Source organism: Dermacentor variabilis, chromosome 7 (assembly GCF_050947875.1).
Source record: "Dermacentor variabilis isolate Ectoservices chromosome 7, ASM5094787v1, whole genome shotgun sequence".
Lineage (NCBI taxonomy): Eukaryota > Metazoa > Arthropoda > Arachnida > Ixodida > Ixodidae > Dermacentor > Dermacentor variabilis.
In genome coordinates, this window is record NC_134574.1 from 26,865,663 (window position 1) to 26,887,243 (window position 21,581).

At 48.4% G+C, this 21,581-nt stretch overlaps 1 protein-coding gene across 3 annotated transcripts in view; it reads left to right on the forward strand.

The window, feature by feature from the left end:
- Positions 1-21,581, forward strand: part of Adck1 (aarF domain containing kinase 1) — a 166,337-nt gene that overhangs the window by 128,006 nt on the left and 16,750 nt on the right. For all 3 annotated transcript variants that reach the window (XM_075698334.1, XM_075698336.1, XM_075698335.1), the window contains 2 exons: positions 12,696-12,839; positions 17,790-17,990. In XM_075698334.1, the coding sequence (XP_075554449.1) occupies positions 12,696-12,839; positions 17,790-17,990 (345 nt within the window). The remainder of the gene's footprint in view (positions 1-12,695; positions 12,840-17,789; positions 17,991-21,581) is intronic.

Genomic DNA, 21,581 nt, shown 5'->3' on the forward strand with positions numbered 1-21,581 from the left:
TTCTTGTGAACGTGTAGGCACGGGGCGCATCTGGCTGAAGAAAGCTTGCAGTTCGGCAACGTAGTCGGCAGGTGATGGCATAGGCGTTTGGGGGATGGCGACAAAGAAATCGCACGGAAGGCTAGGTGGGTGCCATAGACTAGCTGAGCACAGGAGCAACCTAGGTCACTCTTGAGTGCGGCTCTGATGCCAAGTAAGACAAGGGGCAAATGTAGGACCCACTTCTCCGGCGATTCATGTGCCATAAGGGAGGCCTTGAGATGCCGGTGAAAACGTTCAACTAGTCCATTGGACTGAGGGTGGTAAGCAGTTGTGCGAAAACGTGTCGTTCCGAGTAGTTTGAGTAGCTCGTTGAAAAGTGCTGAGTCAAACTGCCGACCGCGATCTGTGATTATTGTGTATGGGCAGCCAAACCTTGCGATCCACATAGACATGAAAGCTGCTGCAACAGTGGGCGCTGAGATGTCAGATATAGGTGTAGCTTCTGGCCACCGTGTATAACGGTCGATGCATGTCAGTATGTAGCAGTAGCCTTTCGAGGGTGGGAGAGGGCCGACGAGGTCCAGGTGTATGGTGTCAAAACGAGCATCCGGTGGAAGAAAAGACTTGGCAGGCGGAATGGGGTGACGCTGGATCTTCGAACGTTGACAGACAAACAGCAGCGAACCCAGTCACGAACTTGCGCGTTTAGCCGAGGCCAAACGAAACAACTGGAAAGGAGCTTCTGTGTCGCGCGTATGCCAGGGTGCGACAGGTTGTGCACGGTTTCGAATAGACGTCTGCGAAGGGATGCCGGAATGTATGGTCTAGGTGTGTCGTTAGAAGTGTCGCAGACGACGGATGTACCAGCTGGGGTCACAACGACGTCTTCCAATTTCAGGGACGTTGAAGAATTCCGGAGTGTACGAAGTTCAGTGTCGTCATGCTGTTGACTGGCGAGTAAGTCGGCCTCGATGATGAAAGGTTCCGATGTCAACGTGGAAACGACATTGACACGACTGAGGACGTCGGCTGGAACGTTGTTGTAAACTCGGAAATGTAGGAAAGGTGGCGAACCTCGCGGGGCGAGTAGCAGGACGCCGAACGATTCATTGCATGCACAAGGGGCTTGTGGTCCGTCAAGACAGTGAATGCACGGCCTTCGAGGAAATGGCGAAAATGCTTGATAGACAGGTAAACAGCGAGTAATTCACGGCCGAACACGCTGTAGCGGGACTGCGCAGGCTTCAGTTTCTTGGAGAAAAAAGCGAGTGGATGCCACGCATTGTCAATGAATTGCTGCAGAATGGCACCAACGGCGTTGTTTGAAGCGTCGGTCATGATGGCAGTGGGTGCGTCTGGCTTTGGGTGTCTAAGCAGCGTGGCGTCGGCGAGGGCAGACTTGACTCTTGTGAGAGCGTCGGTGGCCTCTTCAGTCCACTGAAGCACTTGTTTGCGTTTGTTTACCAGGAGGGCGTCTAGCGGAGCCATAAGTCGTGCGCACTCGGGAATGAATCGGCGGTAGAAATTGACGAAACCGAGAAACTGGCGAAGCTTGTTGAGTGTGGTCGGTCGGGGAAGGTTTTCGATGACGCGAATCTTGGATGGCAGTGGTCGAATGCCGTTAGCGTCGATGATATGACCGAGGAACTCGAGTTCGGTTTGACCGAATTCACTCTTGGCGGCGTTGATGACAATTCCTTTACTGGCAAGCCGTGAAAACAACAACCGCAAATGGTGAAGATGTTCTTCTGCCGAAGAGCTTGCGACGAGATGGTCGTCAATGTATGCAAAAACGAAAGGCAAACCTCGGGTGACGGAATCAATGAAACGCTGAAAGGATTGGCCCGCGTTCCGTAAACCGAAAGGCATGCGGAGAAATTCGAAAAGACCGAAGGGTGTGGTGATGGCGGTCTTGGGAATGTCTTCTTCAGCGACCGGTAGTTGATGGTAGGCGCGAACGAGATCGATCTTAGAAAAGATCGTCGCACTGTGCAACGCTACCGTGAAGTCCTGAATGTTCGGTAGAGGGTAGCGATCAGGAACGGTGACGTTGTTTAGTGCTCGGTAATCACCGCATGGGCGCCAGTCTCCCGTCTTCTTAGGCACCATGTGAAGTGGTGATGCCCAATTACTGGAGGAAGGGCGGATGATGCCAAGTTGCAGCATGTGTTCGAACTCCGCGCGAGCGATCTTGAGTTTCTCCGCGGACAAACGCTGGGGTTGGAAGTAGACCGGTGGGCCGGAGGTGACGATGTGATGGCACACGTCATGTTGTACCGGTTGCGTCCAGTCCGGCAGGCGTGTCAAAGTGGGAAACTCGCGTAGGAGCGCGGCGAAAGGTTCGTCCAACATGGCAGAAATAGGCGCCATGGGCGATGTGCCTGATGATGGGACGCCGGGAACGGATAGCTGGGTCACGGAGTCGATGAGACGGCGTCGTTGGATGTCCACAAGGAGTCCGTAGTTATGCAAGAAGTCTGCTCCAATGACTGCATGACGGACGTCTGCAACCAGGAAGATCCAGCGGAATGCTCGTCGAAGGCGAAGGTTTAGCATGACGGAGCGTGACGAGAAAACTGGAATCCTGGTGCCGTTGACGGCTTGCAAAAACGACACAGGAGTCGCTTTTCGGTCGGAGCGCTGGGCGGGGAGAATGCTGACGTCAGCACCTGTGTCGACTAAGAATCGTTGTCCCGTAACTCTGTCCGTCACGTAGAAAAGGCGACTTGTGTGTTGGGCCGGACCACTCGTCACCGTTAGAGGTCGGCCGGCCTGTTTCCCTGCCAAGCGCAGGGACGCCGACAGTGACGAGCGTCGTTTCCAAAACGGCGGTGGTAGTAGCAAACGCCAGGCGCTGTAGTTGAGGTTTCATTTTGAGTGCCCGTGCGTCTTGATCTGCTGGAACTACGGCTGCGTGGGCAATGAGACGCGCGGCGATGTTCCGCTCCACAGATGATGCGTTCCAGGCGCTCACACAAGGAGTCGAGCGGAGATTGCACTGCGGAAGAGCAGGGAACAGTTTGCAGAGCGGTTGTATTGTCACCCGGAGACGGTGACGTGGCTGCGATGGTTGGGGTGGCTACTTCCATGACTTTGTCGGCCAAAGCGGCAAGTCCGGTAAGGTCCATGGTAGAGGCTGTCGCCAGGACCATCTGCACGTTAGCCGGGAGTCGTTGCAAAAACAGTTCGCGCAACAGCGTGTCGTCGATGGATCTCGCGTTGTTTCCGAGCAGCTGGCTCATTCGGCGAAAAAGTTGACTAGGGTGTCGGTCGCCGAGTTCTTCAGCGGACAGAAGCTGCTGGATGCGAGAACGTTGTGAAGCTGCTGTGCGCTGTAGCAGTGCTGCCTTGAGATCGTCATAGGCGGCGGCAGACAATGGGGAGTTCAGCAAATCTGCCACCTCGTCAATGGCGGCGGGCGATAGCGCTGCGACGGCGTAATGGAACTTCGAGGCTTGAGAGCGGATACCAGCGACTTGCAATTGCGCTTCGGCCTGAAGAAACCACGCCGAAGGATGCTGGTCCCAGCACTGTGGGAGGCGGACAGCGATGGCGGAACAGGAGGGCTCACCGCGTTCCTCGGATGGGTTCTGGCCTTGAGCTCTCATAGCGTCGGTCTGGTCCATGGTCGTCTCTACCACAGGAGCGTATGGCAGTATCATGTCCGGGTCACCAAACTGTGGCGACGAGCGACCATGTAGACCGTTAAAGTCTCGGGCTCTCGCAGGAGAGGAAAAACCGACAGTCCGTCTTTTAGTGTAGCATTCTTTTTAATGATCTCCTTCGGAACTCTAGCCTCTGCCGGAGCGCCAGCCGCTCGAGCCTCGAGTAGACGCGAGCGTCTACGTCATCCCTCGTGCGACGCCGATGCTGCTGCCGCTACAATGTCGAGCCGCCGAGCCACAACAGAGTTTCCCAGGCCCTCGGCCATTAAACTTAATATTGTCTCTCGAAGCGATGATGTTGTGAATTGACATAGTCAAATCACAAAAGGCCACAGGGTAATGCAGCAACCATAACCATAACACCAGCCTTGTACAAGCATAGCTGGAATGGTGCATATTCCAAAAAAAAAAGTTTTGATTTCAGTCGACTTTATGGATTGAGTCAAGACGTAAACGTATGGGTTGTCGACGTAACGTTGAAATCCGTAGACTTGAGAATACTTGTTTTAAAATGGTAAATTTTGCCGTTATTCGAATATAACGCGAAGGTCGAGTTCAGGCAACGAAAATCATGAAAAGAAGTCTCATTGTTACAATTGAGTAAATGCAGCAACTCATGCCGCCGAGAAAGTACTGTTGATGTACGTGCCATGAAACCGTATCATTTGTCGCCGACTCCCAAAATTATAAAACTGAATTGTTTCTCATTCAAATTTGCTTTTCTCGATTGCCTGACATTTGGAAAATTCTGTAGCCCCTGCTACATCTATGAGATCCTCTTCTTCCGCTTGCACCAGCTGCCAATGGTGCATGCTCTCCCCGTCTTGAGACTCTCTCCCCGTCGGCGGCTCCTGGAGAGACACAAAGAGCAGGCGCCAGACAGAGAGCAACTGGAGATGACTTCAGACTGTGCTGTGCACAAGTCCCTGTGAAATGAACTACATTTCATGTTTTGAACGTCTTTATTATGGCTACCGAGGACATAACATTGACGATGAGACAGTGAACTTCAAGCTCACGTTGACCTGCATCTGTGCTATGCAATGGCAACACATGCACTGGGCCGACTACCAGAGTTCAATGATGCATCATGGACGTTGTGTTTTGGATGCCTCCAGTTTTACTTCGAAGCTAACAGCATCACGGACCCCAACAAGAAAAGGGCGCACATGCTGACGCTATGCGGTGAGCAGACATATGACAGCGTCTGTGCCCTGGAGCAGCCAAGCAGCCCAGCTGAAGTGGCCTACAACGACATTGTTGCAGCAATTCAGAAACACTACGACTTGCGACCATGCTAGGTCTTCAGCCGAGCTCGCTTCCAACAACATGACCAGTTAGAGGCAGAGACGGTAAGAGCCTAGGTCATGGCGCTGAAGACCCTGGCTGCCGACTGCAACTTCGGGACTCTACACACAATGGCTAGTACACCAGCAGATGCTGGAGAGCAGACAGCGTCACTAGCATCACCTGCCAACCTTGGACTTACTGCTTCCCTTGGACATTACGTTGTGTGACTGATTCATGTGCAGCTACGGGATGATATCCTGCAACAGATTCTTTGCTGAGAGTGATCTATTATTGCTACTGTGGACATGAAAGAGAGAGAGAGAGAAACAACTTTATTGAGCCGAGCTCGACATCTTCTTAGATTCCGTCTATGAAAGTGGTTCCCTCTTCATGGGACCCATATGCTTCCCTAGCTGCCTGGCCTCTGGAGATGAGGATGAGCTGGTCTTCAAGGGCGGGGCTGGTTAGCAAGGTCTCCCATCGCTCGGTAAGGGTGGATGAGGGATAGGGTAGGGTAGTGGGGCAGGTAAGAGGTGGGGGGATTGCCTTGACGAAATCGCATGCTCCAATGACCTGTTGGAGCATGCCTAACTGAGTCTTGCAGAAATTACATTCCTTCCCGTACCTTTCCGGGTACATCTTGTTTTGAAGGTAAGAGTGCGGGAACGATCCTGCCTGTATCTGCCTGTAGATTGCTTGCTGTTCTCTGCTAAGCGATTTGTGAGGATTGGGGTAACGGCGCCTCTCCGTCTTGTGATGGTTCGTAATGTCCCTATAGCTAATTATGGACTGTGGCTCACTTTCCTCTACCCGGTGTTCCATCTCTCGGGCGAACTGGTGGGCAAGTTCGTTGCCCTCCAGCCCAGGGTGAGCCGGTGTCCATATCAACTCTACCTTCCTTTCAGGTACGTCGCGTTTACTCTTGAGAATATCTAGTGCTGCAAGAGACACCCACCCCTTTCTGTAGCTGTTGCACGCCTTTTGTGAGTCAGTGACAATTCTTCCCACCTTGGGTTGCGCGAGTTCTAGCGCTATCGCGGCCTCTTCTCCCACCTCCGGAAAAGACGTCTTGATGGAGGCGCAGGTTACGAGCACATCCCGCGTCGTAACTGCCAGCGTGGCTTTCGATGAAAACTTGGGTAACGAAGCGTCTGTGAAGAGAGTGACCCCCTCTTCCTCTTCTACTATTTGATCTAAAGTCTCCGTCAAGGCTGCTATACGAGCCGCTCTGCGGCTGTCGTTACGACCCGACCTCACGTTTCGAGGCAGCGGCTTGCCGTCGATTTTATGCGCCCACAACCTGGGCAACGGCCCCATTTCCTTCCGCTTTGCCTCTTGCCAGCCTAACTTGGCAAGAATGCGATGTCCCGCCGAAGTTTGACTGAGTCGAACTCTTTGATTAGACAGATGAGCTTCTATTAACTCTTCAACGACATTGTGCTTGGCCATACCGAGAAGCTTGTTGGTCGAAGAATGCTTCGGCATGCCCAGCACCATCTTGGTTGCCTTGCGTATAATGACGGTCAACTGGTCCCTGTATTTCTTGAGTAACTTGAGGTACAGCACCGCGTAAACGATGCGCGACGTCACGAAGGCCTGGATGAGCGTCAGTGCATCATCCTCCTTCAATCCTCTTTGTCTGTTTGTGACTCTTCTGATCAAGTTCGAAATTTGTTCCGTTGAAACCTTGATTTTGTCGATCAACGCCCCCGCCTTGCCATTGTTCTGGAAGATGACACACAGGATACGTGCTTGCGTGGTTGGCGTTTTGGTCATCCCATCGATGGTGATGCGGACGTTCTCTTGGTCGCCTTTCTTTCTTCTTAGCTTGATGATGAGTAACTCTGACTTCTGTGGCGAGGAACTGAGGCCACACGATTTAGCGAACTAGTGCACGGTCTCTGCCACTCTCTGAAGGGTCTCCTCCATCCAACTCTCTGACCCTGCCCTCGACATCCACACAGTGACATCATCTGCATAGAGAGCGTGATCTATGCCCTCTATGTCTTGAAGCAAAGCCGGGAGAGGTAGGAGTGCCAGGTTGAAGAGAAGCAGCGAAAGAACCGATCCTTGCAAGGTGCCTCTGTCTCCCAGGGCTATCAGTTTCGACTTCTCTAATTTTGATCGTTGCCGTTCTATTGCTTAAGAAATCCTGCACATACTTGAACGTTCGCTTTCTGCACCCCGTTTGGAGCAGGTTACGGAGAATACTTTCATGTGTGACACTATCGAAGGCCCCCTTGAGATCGAGCGCTAGGATAGCTCTTGGCGTACTAGTCTTCGCTTGCTTGATAACCAGCTTGTGTAGTTGCACCAAGACGTCTTGCGTGCTCAGGTGCCTCCGGAATCCGTACGTGGTCGGTGGCGTCTGATCAGTGACGTCCAAATGTCTCTGTAGTCTCTTGAAAACCATACGCTCGACCACCTTCCTTACACACGATGTGAGGGAGATGGGGCGCAGATTGTCGACGTGGGGTGGTTTCCCGGACTTGGGAATGAAATGCACCTCTGCTTCTTTCCATCCTTTTGGTAACGAACCCTTCTCCCAGGACCCGTTGGCGAGGTTTAGCAGTTCAGCTCAACTTTTGTCGCTCATATTTTTTAGCATCTTGTATGTAATGCCATCAATTCCCGGTGCGCTGCCTTGATTACTTTCATCGATGGCCGCAACCAGCTCCAGTTCGGTGAAGGCTTCGTCCATCTCGACGTTGCTATCCCCTTCATACTCGTGAGTCGGGTTACCACTCTTCTCGGTCTTGAGGTATTTACTTGTGAGTTCACGAATGAGCTTCTCCCCGTCCCCGTTGTAACTGTTGATCGTTCTTTTGAGATCTCAAGCACATGCGCTCTTGCTTTTTAACGGACCTATGAGGTGCCGTAGCAGCTTCCAAGTCTTCTTCGTAGACAGTGTGCCTTGCAGGTCGTCACACATCTTCATCCAATTTTTCCTGCATAGTTCCGCATACTCAGTCACCTGCTTGTTGAGCGCGTGTATACGTCTGCGATGCTTCTTGTTATGTCTTAGCCTCTTCCACCTTCGAGTAAGACCGTGCCTGGCCGCCCACATGTGGCTAAGCCTGCTGTCTACGAAGGCAACTTGCGTAGTCGTAGTAATCTTGTGCGTAAATTTCTTAACAAATTTGTGTTGCTTTTTGGCCCACGCCTCATACGTCTTGGTGTCTTGGTCTTCGTCCTCGCCTTCACTGTCTGCGCTTCTATGTAACCGGTCCCAGTCTGTAATGTTGGCTTGACCCAGTTTTGCCTTGATGTCGGTCCCCCCAAGGGTTACACAAATGATGCCATGATCTGAGCCAAGATTTTCCCCCGTGTTACACCAAGTTATGTCGAGGTTCCCCTGAACTAGCGTCAGATCAGGAGTGGTGTCTCTGACCGTGCTAGTGCCTGTCCTGGTTGGTACGCCCGGTTCGTTAACTGCCTCCATGTCGTGACCCTCTATAGCTTTTACCAATTGGTTTCCTCTTTTGGACGAATATTTGTAACCCCACATTGTGTGGGCCGTGTTGAAACTTCCTAGCACTAAAATCGGTCTTGTTCTTGCTTCTTTAATGCAGTCCAATATGGTGCCTTCAAAGTCAATGACCCTGCTGGACGGTCGACAATGAGCATTCAGGACGAAAATGTTCTTGTCATCCCCCACTCTTCTGCTGTGAATTTCGATGAGCGTGTGTTCGTAGCCTTGCTGAGCGGTCATGTTCTGTGTGGCCGCCACATTGCTGCGGACCAAGATCACAGTACCCTTTTCGCTAGGGTCCGTATACATACTGTATCCCGCGAGCTTGGCCCGGCCGTTGGTCTCTTGTAACGCTAGGATACCTGGTTTCTGGTCCAATTTATCAATGTATAGTTGTAACTCCCTTATCTTGTTTCTAATACTCCTACAGTTCCATTGAAGTAACGTCGCAGTCTCTTTCTGCTTTCTTTTAGTCTCCATTTTCTACTTTTTGAGCGGTAGATTTGTGCACGGAACCAATTTTTCACAGCCTGACCCGTAGATTAAGTCGGGATGACTTCATCTTGGCAACGGTGAGATGCTTATTTTTTGCATCCAACGTCATGACTCTAACGAAGAGTTGGCTGCATTTGGCCTCCACATTGTCCATTCTTACTGCTAGACTGTTCACTGGCGCAGACATTCGAGAAACTTGGCTGGAGATTTGCGTAAGCATGTTCATGACCGACTCCATTGTCGAAGAAATGGCGGCCTCGGCCTTCTCTTCCTCTATAGTAACAACTGCCGTTTCTGTCTGTGGAGCTTGCGTCACTGACTGCGTCAACGCCGGTGACGTGATCAGCGCCGGAGCAGCGCTGGTGGTGTCTCTCTTGGGGACTTCGCTTTTAACTGCACTGACGTCATTATCACTGTTCTTTGTTCTACTGAGCATCTCTATACGCTCCATCATTGCCTTTATTTGATTGTTTTGGCTCTTGATTTTATTGTTCTGCCTCTCTATCATCTGCTTGAGTTCCAAACAGTGTCTACACTCGTCTCTGGAAGGGCAGGAGGAGTGTAGGGGAGGGAAATTGCTATTGTTGAGAGTGATGGGAGACCCCGCTGCCCAGCTCACCTGTTTCTCAGTGCCGTTGCTCTGCCGGATCTTCGACTTGGACCTCGGAACAAGATTCGTGCCTGCAAGCCCCAGCTGCCGATGTTGACATGGTATCGCTCGTGCTTCTCCCTCGCCTTGTCTGGGAGCGGCTGCGACGCCCGCCCGGCGGCTGCCACGCTGTCTGCTGCCATGCTGGCCCCCTCGGCTGCTGCCGCTGCTACTGCACCTCTTCTCGTTGCTGACGTTCCCAACGCCGTTTATGAACGACATATGGCGTCTTGAATCTCGCTGTACACTCCTTGTCCGCGGTGAGGTGGTTGCCCCCACAGAGGCTGCACTTGGGGTTACTGCAAACGTGGCTGTCTTCGGGATTCTTTATGTCGCAACCACGGCATATCTTGTCTTCGGGGTTAGGACAAATGTCCATCCGGTGACCAAAGCAACCACACCGGTAGCACATATCGATCTGCTTGCGATACAGCAAACACTAGACCAGCAGGTTGCCGTATCTGATGTAGTTCGGGACCTTGTCGCCATCGAATGCGATGACCACCCGCGTCGTCTTGCCGATATGGTTGGCTTGCATAGCAGTGGGATTATACTCTTGAACGATGTAGTCGTTGATTTCTTGAATAGTGTTCGTCATCGGGACACCCCTGATGACGCCCTAACGGTGCCGTGGGGGGCGGTCTCGTAGGCGCTGACTTTGTGTGCCGTGCCGTTGAAAGTGAAGCTTCTGACTGCCGAGCAGCACTCTGCATTCTCTTGTTTAGACGTACTGATAACGACTATGTTTTGCTGTTTGTTCTGGCAGATAACATCTTGCGTCCCCTCCTCGCCACTCACGTTTGCAGCTGCGACGATGACTCGGCTGATCTCGAATATAGATACATCCCCAAGTTTCAGACCTCCCCTGGGATGCATGACGATCTTGATATCTTGCCTCTGCAACACAGGCATCCTCGCTGCCTTGAGTAGCCTGCTGTTGAAATTTTTCCGCTGCGGGTGACGATGCCCGGCAGCCGCCAGCCCCCCATTGACCAGTGTTAGACTTAGCTTGCTCTCTTGCTTCTGGATCTTCTTCTCCCCGTCAACGCGCCAGCCAAACTTCTTGGAAACTTCCTCCGGCATTATTTCTTCACCTTCCACTTCTACTCGCATAGTGGACGCCATTTTATTGAAGCACTTCGCCTCTAGGTCCTGGCAAAGTCGATGGCCCCGCCAGAGCACGCCTAAGCACGGCCGCTAGGCCCTGCTTTCTTTAGGCTTAGCTCGCAGCGACACTGTGCTCGTAGAAAAAAATCCTCCTAAATCGGAGAAAAATGGTTTCCCACCTCAAATTTTGGTATCCACACGGTCCTTGGAACTTCACGGATGCCGTTGTGTGAGAACTTGCATGAGTTGGGGTGAATTACCGGGCCTTTTGCCGAAAAATCGAGAAGCACATGTGAGACGCGTCCACTACTACTTCTTCCCTCATGTGTGACCCCGCGGACATGAACAGCCCCTTTTTGTGTAAGAAAAATTGATTGGTGACTGTACTTATTTGCATAAAAGTCGAATTTCAATAGAACAAAATTTTGATATAACAAAGCAAATTGTTGATTTTACTGCCTTCGTTATATCGAGGTTCAGTTGTATGTCAACAAAAATGGGCAAAGGTTTGATTATATTCCACCCCAGCTACCGGCATGAAATAGCCACATGCAATATATGCTTCTTCACCCACCAGGTTCACTCACCTGAACAGAAAAATGTACCTGTTTACTGCACATATAGCAATAAGCATGACATATTTTGTCAAACACATCAAGGAAAGTAAATCTGTGCACGTGATTGCTGTGCTCCTCTCGTAAAAGACACAAACACTAAAGCTGCAGCAATTAGACAGCTCGTAAGAACTCGCATGGTGGCACAGGAAGCACTGATGTAACGGAAGCAATAGCTGAGTGCACGATCTTGGCTCTTGAATGCGCGAAGTATGTAAAAACACACATGTCCTTCACAACATGGCGTCAAATGCTGTGCACATCTTTTTAAGACAGCAGTCATCTCTGTTAGCTGCTTGCACAAGTTCAAGCAAATATCTGCCGACAGCTCTGAGACTGTGCAGACAGTTCGTGACTTCCGGTCCGTGAAAAACAAATGCGATTCTGGCAGCTCTGGGACTTGTGGGCGGGGCTTCCGAAGCTGTTTGAGAAAATCAAATGCGAGACAGCAGTCCCAAGTAGTTCGGGACTGTCAGGGACTGTTAATCGAAGAGGCCCGCTAAGGCATATATCATGCAACAGTTCTTTGAAGTGTACATTCGCAAGTTAGGCTGAAAGTTTGAGCCTCAGTAGCTCGAAGCGTTGCTGTTCATTGACAACTACAGTGCCCATGCCCTGATCAGCAATCGTAAAGCAATCGAAATCTAATTCCCGCCGCCGAATAAAACCAGCATTTTCCAGCAGTTGGATCAAGGTGTTATCAAGAATTTAAAAGTGCTCTATCGTTCTCACCTGCTGCCCCTCATGATATTTGCTGTGCTTGGACAGTATCATGAAGAGCAGTGTGGACTTGTCGGCCGTGAGCATTCTTGTCGATATGTGAAAAGCAGTTCGGCAGAACACCCTCAGTAATTGTTTCCCTCACGCAAGATTTGCTTTCGGTGCTGAGCCCAAAGTGAGACTCAGCCCACGAACCTGAACTGCCGCCTATTATAACAAGCTCGAATGCAGACATCATTGATGACCTGTGCCGAGCTGGACAATGACAAAATAATTGAACGAGTGCTCTTGTCGTCAAACAGTGACTCTGGCTTGGATGGTGATGGGCCACGGCTTCACAGCCATCACAGGTGGATCTGACTCGGGCCTTTCAAGTCCTGGAGTGGTGATAAAATGGCACTGACAGAAATACAGACGGGCTTGGTTGCATGTAAGAGGATGTGCATCCAGCAGTGATTTAAGCATTTCTTTTTTTTTTTTGCACATGCACCCTAAAGTGTCAACAAAAAATATTTTTTTAGGACATTCAATATTTCAGCCTGATTTATGTACCTGTGGAGTCCGAATTATCAGTTGTCGACTAGATCGCATTTTTTGATGCGATCTGAGAATGAACATGAGTGGCCCATTTTCTAGTTCATAGCCGATGTTCACAGTGAAACTTGTTGCTCTTTTGGCATCACTTCCTTCCTCCCTCCCAGGTGTCCAACCGTCTGGGTCAGCTGTACAGTGAAATGATCTTTGTGCAAGGCTACGTACACTGTGACCCCCACCCGGGAAACTTGCTGGTGCGACAGGGCGACACGGGACCAACGCTGGTGCTGCTGGATCACGGGCTGTACACGGTGGGTGCGGGGCTCACTCCCATTGTCAACTGCTACAGGGGCTAGAAGCATTAGCACTGCCAGCATTGTAATACTGGCAGAATTGGTACTGCCATTGTTGTAGGCTGACAGTACTCATACTGTTAGTAACGTAATGCTGACAGTACCTATTGATGTTGGATTAACAGTACAGTTTAGGAGTCATAGCAGCTTTGAGGCAGGCCTTTTCTCTTCTTCCTTTTTTTGTTCTTGTTTCTGTAAAACTAGTCCTGAAACAGCCCTGTATAGGCTGCTACAGTCGAAACCTGCAACAACAAAATTCTTGCGACAACAAAATATTTTTGTATCCCCATAGAATGCAATGCATTTCATATCTCTCTACAATGAAATGTCACTGTACTACAATCCCACATAAACGAAATTTGCCAGAATGAAACCCCAAATATTTCGTGCTCATGCAAGGCTAGCAGGCTCCAAAATGTGCTCAAATGCAATTGCTCTTGTTTAAAAAGCAACGAAGTGCCATCAGCGATCGTGCCAGAAACACGTCATGGCCGTCATGTTGTTTATTTATCACCCATTTGAAGCGGCAACATGTTGTTACCGACATGTAACGACGGTTTATGCACATCAAATGCAATGTGTAATGTGTGCCTCTGCCAGAAAAATGCAGCAAAAAATTAGGAAATCCATGTCCCACCGACGTGGAATTCTTTATGGCGAGTGCCGCACATCGGGCCATGATCGAGCCGTCGTCCTGCGAATACACAGTCCTGAGAACGCTGGTTTTGGTGCCACCTAACAAGACATCGCATGTGGATTCGCTGCTGGATGTAGATTTGCGCAAAGGGGCCATAATCTTTACTGGCTACCTTCGGGTATACGAGATACGATCACTTTCTCTCTCGGCACCAGACGTGTCAGCGCCTACAGGCAACAGCATGCGCTGCAGAAATGCTGCTGCATTCGTGGAGTGTTGTTGCTCTGCTTCCAGTGCAGAGTTAGCAAAAATCTTGCAAAAGTGATCGCATCTCCAAAAGCAAATGACCGAGAATCCATGGCAGTGCTGCCAGTGCTGATCGACACATACGGCACACTTTGTACTGTCGGCAATGCGGTTCTACATCCTCAAGCAAAGCTTGCCAAAGTAGGCTAACGGAATTTTGACAGTAAAGTTTCGTTCTCCGATGCATTACATATATGTGCTGTCTCATTTCACAACAACGAAATTCTCACAAAGGTGAATTTTTTCACGTTACCTGGCGATTTTGTTATTGCGAGGTTCAACTGCATATGCAGTGGTTTAACAGCTGTGGCAATTGCACCAAAAGCAACCCCTTGCACTATCGTGCCCCGAAATGGCATTTTAGTGGAAAGTTGTGCCTAGCCTCCATCTAAAAAGCATAAGAACGAAAGCGTCGTTCCATTCATGCTGCCTAGCTAGTAAAACAAACCAAAACTTAAAGCGCACTATCGTCATTATCCAAGAGGTCAGCGGAGAGGCCATAGCCATAGATAAACAGATGCTGCCGGTCCCCCATTTGTTGTTCTTGGTCTTTTGTTGCATTTCTATCTGGCCAAGGTTCCTTTGTATCCTCGCTTTGCGATCTTTTTGTTTGTGCTGCAGTTCAGTGTGGGCTGGAGCTTGCTCAAGGAGGCTGTCGAATTAAAAATAAGTTCGGACAATGTCCATTCTCGCAATATTTAGCATGGTTGTTGACAGTGCCACTGTGACACATTAGAATTACCTTGTAATACATGTGCTCAACTGCTGGCACATAATTTGCCATTAGTGGGTACCTTCTTGCAACCCTCATTGATCAGAACAGCAGATCCCATAGTTGTAGTTTGGACTGCGTTCTCTTGATCCAACGTGCAGTTATGCAGGAGAGATTTCGCACATTAGAAGTAAAGAAACCTGTGACCGTTCTGATCGTAAATTTAATTTAGGGGGGCACATTCTATAGCGCGCAGTCTTCCTCTCATGCCCTTGTTTTGTAATGCTTTTTTGTGTGCCTGAAATGCGGCGAACATGCAAACACCTGCTGCAAGTCTTAATGGTGGAAGCGTCTTTATGCTGAATTATATGCGCAGGCACGGCTGTTCTGTAAAAAATTAATGAAACTTGTTCACTCATTTTTATCCTGGATGCTGCATTGATGTGTACAAAACCAGCTTCATTATACTTATTTATGAATTCAATTGAAATTGTGATCACATGGTGTACAGATATACATTTGATACTGTGCCAAAAGATCAAACAGTTGCAGCACTCTATGTGTAAAAATAACAAGAAATTTTAGATGTGAAAACAGGCTTGCTTGCACTGTCAAACCTCTAATCAAATTTGACGTCACAGAATTTCCGGTTTGTCGAAGTGCTTTTAAGTGCCCAACACTCATTCATAGAACTAATGCATTGTTAACCTTGAAGTAAGGAAGCAAATTCAGTGTTGTGCCTTATTTAATAAGTTTTGGGGGGATATGTGGGCAAAGAAAAAGATCACAGGAAACCCGTCGTGTTTGATGCAGCTTTAAAGTCATTTGCACATTGCTACAGTAAGCACATTACGATGCAGATTTGAGGCAGGCTTTTACAAAACTCCCTAATGCAAAGTCATTTTGTTGCAAGCTTAGTTAGGCTCTACCGGATGGCAGCAGCTGCTCTGCTGCACTCGTTTCAGATAGATGCTTGTTTCCACAATAACTGTGTGGGCCCACTTCTGACAATCAAAGAAAACATTTAATCTCAGAGCAGTTTGTTATCATAGCCAGTAAAACTATACAGCTCTATGTTGTGGGCTTGTAAAAGCCAGAAATACAAACACCTGGATGCAGAAATATTCTTCTTTTATTTTTTTTTACATTGCGCAATTTGTAAACTTTTGATGCCGACTGCATATAATTGTGTACAAAGTACCTCAAAGCATGTTAAACAGGGGCAAAAATCAAATTTTAGTGTGTGGCTGTCCTTGCTCTTACACTGCAATTTCTGTGCATTATAAAAGGTATTGCTGTAGAGATGAATACAGCTCTCTCTCTGCACTGTGGTTATCATTATAGTCTTGGCATAGCTTTAGGTCATGACCTGTAGACTTGACCTATAGACCATGACCTTAGAGCAGGCCTGTAGAGGGGCGAGTTGGTCTTTTAAATCTGAGAAGTTGCACTACACTGATTACTAAAGAACAAGACTAATTGCAGACAAAACACGGCACAAAACAAAGTATGCAAATGATAAAGTGAAGTTTATTCTTTCAATGTAAATGGGGGGGGGGCAGCATCGTGTGAACTTATCGTGATCCGCCAGATTTCGGATTCTTTGACATGTAGCAAATCATGCCGAACACAACAATAAAATACCACATACAACGCTTGCTCTTTAGTGTTGACACCTGCTAAACGTGGAGTGGTGATTGAGTCGTGTGACACGCGGACCTTACAGAAACCCAACTGGGGTTGGGAAGCTGGGATAGCCCTGTGTATTATAAATAAAAACTGAAAAGAAAGGCTTTCTATGCAATAAATAATAGATTGATGAAAAACACATGTGCATTCTTAAACTTAGAACCTCACTGGTATTCAGTACAACAGAACATCACTAATTTATTAGTTTTAGAGGGAATGGAAGCAGGGTTGTGCAAATACTAAATAGTAGATTTTGAATCTATTCTGTTGAATTGAATATACAGAAAATTTTCACTGAATTTTATGCTTACTAATATTGAGCAAGAAAACAGGGTGCTGTGAACACTCGGGGACTCCTAGCATGGCATAACAAGAATGCAGCAGGCCATCAGTAACTTGTGTACATATAGATAAAGATATACAGCACAGTCTATTCTATTTAAAGTAAACTCCAAATTAGTAGGTCAGCACTGATTACTGCACAGTTCTAGTATGTGTACATCTGGAAAATATTTTTTTATGAATAGAATTTCTGTTGCATATAATCAAGTGTTGCTTTTTTTTCCTCTGAAACTGATTAATTAGAGATGCTGCGTTGCGTTTAATACCGATGAGGTTCTCAGTTTAATAACAGACCTGTGTTTTACAGCAGTGTTTTACTTGCTGCATAGAAAGTTCCGCTTTCCAGTATTTCTCTAAAGTAGAGAGGGCTACCCAAACTTTACGGCAGGTGAGTTATCGTAAGGCCAGTCTGTGTGACAAACAAAAGGATTGCACATCATGTGACTCAATCACCACTCCGTGCGTAGCCGGCACAGACTGTAAAGACAGGCGTCGTATGCACCATTCCGTTGTCATGTTTGGCATTTGCCAGCTGTCGGATTCTGAAATCTAGAGGGTCATGGTAAGCTTGCGCCACACTCACTCTCCACTCCCCTACCCCTTTCATTTATTCCCCATCTGCACAAATGCGTACAACTGGCCATGACACTTTCGTGCTCGCCGTGTAAATCCATATCCCGTACTCTTGTGAGGGGTTGCACGATTGTGCATCAACCAATTGCGTCGGGAATGAGAGGCTGCTTTATGGTATGTTGCCACGCGGACGATAAATGTATACATTGTATGTACAAATGTATACAAAGGTATACATCAAAACTAGTATGAAATAATGCAGAAATACATGCACCAAACCATTGCTTAAGTTTGTCTAAGGAAATCAATTCATTGTTTGTTTATTTATTTATACATACATATTTTCATTACCATTAGGGATAGAGAATTCAGAAGTAAATAATGTAATGAAAGTCAACAACAGTATTGCATAATAGGAAAAATGGAGTTTTCTGGATGGCGTGAGCAAGAGAATTTTAGCTAGCAGCTGAAGTGGCACAACAGTGAATGCTGCAAGATAATCTGGAACAAAGACTGGGTTGAGGAGCTAAGCCAGTGTTTCGCTAATGCACGCTTTAAAGCTCGGCATAATTGGAACATGACGTGGAATCTGATCGGCTGTGCCTTACCACGCTCTCTTCATCTCTTGCCGTCTGAATGTGCTGTGCAGGAGTTGACGGACCAGTTTCGGCTGCAGTATGCCAACCTGTGGCTATCCCTGATCCGGCGGGACCTTGAGTCGCTGGAGCACTGGGGCAACCAGCTGGGCGTCTCTGGCGAGCTTTACAAGATCTTGTCGTGCATTGTGTCGGGCCGCTCGTGGAAGTCCATCACTCAGGGCATCGACCGCCAGAAGCAGACCCAGGCAGAGGTAACGTGGGCCGGGGACGTTTGGGCGGGACATGCGGGTTCTACACGGCATTGCAGGGCAGATGCAGGAACATTAAGGAGCACGGGCATGAAAATTCCTTGTCGCACCTTTTAAGGTGGGACGTGGCTTTCACATAGCGAAAAATGGTCAACAGTGTGATTTTTTTAAAAGGAGATATTCAATTTCTATAACTCATTTTCCTATCTATTTTCAACATATCTACTCTGAAAACTATGTTGATGTGCTCTAAAGAATTTTTTGTCAGAAAGTGCATTTCTCCATCTTCAAATTTGCCGCTTCGGCTATCTCCTCCATACAGAAACAAGTGTATGAAAAGCAACAGATTGGAGGTTGTTCCAGAGTCTTCGATTGGCCACATCCACCATGTGACTCCAATGCCTTTTGCCATTGGTTTGGCGCTTGCTCCTTAGGGGCATCGTGTGCTCTTTGCATGTCCTTGCGTGCTCTCAACATCTCAACCACCGTAATCTCAAAGAGTGTGGAAACGGGTGCGACGCGGACATCGCAAAAGCGTGACTGATCCCTCCATTTGTGGACAGTTCCGTGGCTAAACATTCCGAGCATCGCCGACGCGGACTTCCTGACCAAGCACTTTGCACGTGGAATTTTTGTACATGTGGGCTCTTTTGAGCATCACTGTTTCAGACTTCATGCCCAAGCACATTGCCCATGCAATCCTTGAACCTGTGACAGTGCACATTGCATACGCACTCTTTGGGCCTGAAGCTAGGAATTTCGTGCATTGGAGCCTTGACTTGGCAACCAAGCATGTCGCACCCAACTCCTCGGACCCGCCAATAGGCATTTCTCACATCGGCCCCTCGAGATTCACGGCCAAGCACATCACGCACTCAAATCGGGCCTTGATTTTATTTATTTTATTTTATTTTATTTATTTGTTCATATATTTTTCCTCATTATTTCAATTTCGCACCCAAAGTGTTTGTCTGATGTGAAGGTGCCAAAAAAATAAAAAGTTCAAATGTGAGTTTTTATGCTTAGAGAAGAAAAATAGGGTCTGGGGGACCTAGAATGTCACATTTAGCTATGTTCACAATATTTAAGCTATCTTCCATTGCATTCCTTAACCCTTTGAGGGTCGAATTATTTTGAAAAAAACTTTCCCAGGTGGTCAAATTACCTTATTGCAGATCTTGAATGTACAAAATGTATAAAGTTGCGAATAAATAGTAAAAAATAATTAGGAAAAGTATTTTGGTGTCGGCATCACTCAGAACTGCCAAATGTTCAGTAGTATTTCCGAGCGTGGTACTCCTTGAAACACGGGTCTATGCACAGCGCCTTATCGCAACCTGCACACCTAAAATGCGTGTCTGTTCTCGTGGAGCGAGGAGTTGTGTTGGCGCACATGACATCTCTGCGTGCGGCTGCCTTGGGCAGAGGTCTGAGGCACCCTCTCGCGTAAGCGCGTTGCAGCAGAGAGCGAGAATACCTCGTGAGCGGTGGTGATAAGCTAAGAGCAGTGACAATCTAGATAGAAATCAACTTCCGCCGCCTCTGCGAGAGCGTGCTGACAAAGAGAAAAACCACATTTCGCGCGTCTCCGTTGCGATCACACGGCGGAACAGAAACCGCGAAAGCGCGTTGCCGCAGAGAGCGGGAATACCTCGCGGACGGCGCTGATAAAGAAGCTAAGAGCAGCGACAATAAAGATAGAAATCAACTTCCACCGCCCTGCAAGAGGGTGCCGACAAAGAAAAAATTTACGTTTCACGCGCCTCCGTTGCGATCACGCGTCGAAACCGAAACCGCCGAAGGGGCGTTGCTGCAGTCTGAGCGACGCGCTGAAGCTCGTAATCAGTTCTGTTTATCTCCCCAAAAAGTAGCACCAATTTCAAACACATCTTCTAAGTGCTAAGAGGTGGCAGCACCTCTCGGTGAGCACGCATCGTCATTATGGCGCGAAATTTCAAACGGAGAGTCGGAACCGTACCTGTACGGCAAAGATCTTGCGGGACAGAAAACCGTCGCCGTACATGTACGACAGAAACCTTCAATGGGTTAAGCTCTTCAGGCCCTCACAAGGTTCGAAAGAGAAAGAAGTTGGCACATTACAATGTTGTCATAGAGTAAGGTAGCTGGTGCAAACACCAGGCCACAAAAGCACAGGGCAAACCTCCGCAGAAGTGCTGGCTTGCAAGGCGTGCATGTTTGAGCTGCATTGCTGCCTTTGTACCAGTGCCTTTCGTATGTGCAGCTAGCTCCTCAGTCTAGGAAAAAAAAATCAAAATGCTGCTGAAAGCCTTCATTTAACTATCTGGTCACTGCTACAAAAAAGACAAAGAAACACACTATTGAATGCGACAGAGACATTATGTGAGGGATGCTGAGCGGTTAGCCTCCCTGCTCCACCAGAGACGGCCATCAACAAGGCAGTATGCAAATACATTTGTGCGGCACGCTGTGCTTTTGTGGGATATTGTTCAACATTTGGTTTGCAACTTGGCCAACATGCTCTTCACAGAGCAGTGCAGGAAGATGTTTTGAGGGAAAAAAGGCAAGCAAGGTACTTCAGACAAAAGGCAATATGCTCCAGAAGCATCTCGCACTTGATAGGACATACGAGTACAAACCTGGTGCCTTTTGATAAAGTAAAATCTAAGGTACAACTTGGAAGGCCATTTTCTCAAAACTGTTTTTCATGCCTCCTGCTCAGCTTGTTCCACTGATTTTTTCGCGACTGCATGTCTATTCCAATTTCATTTTTTTTTTTGCAATGTTCATTGAAGTGCAGTCCAGGGTGTGACATTCTTGCTTTTCTAGTACCACATTTTCTGAATTTATGATTCAACTAGTTCACAGCCTAGATGCCTGTTGTACAGTCACCCCATAAAAAATGTCGCTGTTTCGCCCGAAAGGCAAAGCATCGATTGAGATAGCCGCTATAGGAAGTAAGGTTAGTAGTTTTATCAGCCATGTGAGATTGTAAGCATTTGCTTACTAACTAAATTAACAAGCATGGAATCGCAAGTGCACAAACAAACATGAACACATCTCACTCGATGAACATACAAACTCGCTGTCAAAATGCTGGAGTGAGGAAGCATGGCAGCAGCAGTGAGCAAATTGACCTTCATGCTGCTCCTCCCTTCAGCATGAGCAAAGCGGCAAGAACGAAGAGGCACACGAAGCTATGAGCCCTCGGTGCGCCGTGTCCTCACCACCAATCGCTTTCAAGATGGGGCCCGCTCAGCCGCCCCATAAGCAGCAGCCGCAGAAGTAGAAAGCGCCCTCCCTCCCCTCCTCCCGGTCACTTGTGTGCCTCAGAAGATGGCACGCACGAGATTTAACCACCATGCCCTCGAAAGCTCTTACTAGTACTTACAGCGTACAGTGTGCCACAACGTTATCGCCCTTAGTCTTTATACAGAATATCACAGCGACGCCGATGTTAGAAATGCACCTGGGGGAGTATTCTGTAAGTGCCCACCTAGTGGAATGTCCGTTTCGGCCACTGATGATTGGCTAGGGCCCCACGCCTCCTCCTCTCTCGTACAGCTGCATCCAGTCACCAGCGGCCAAAATGGACAGTCCACTAGGTGGACTCTT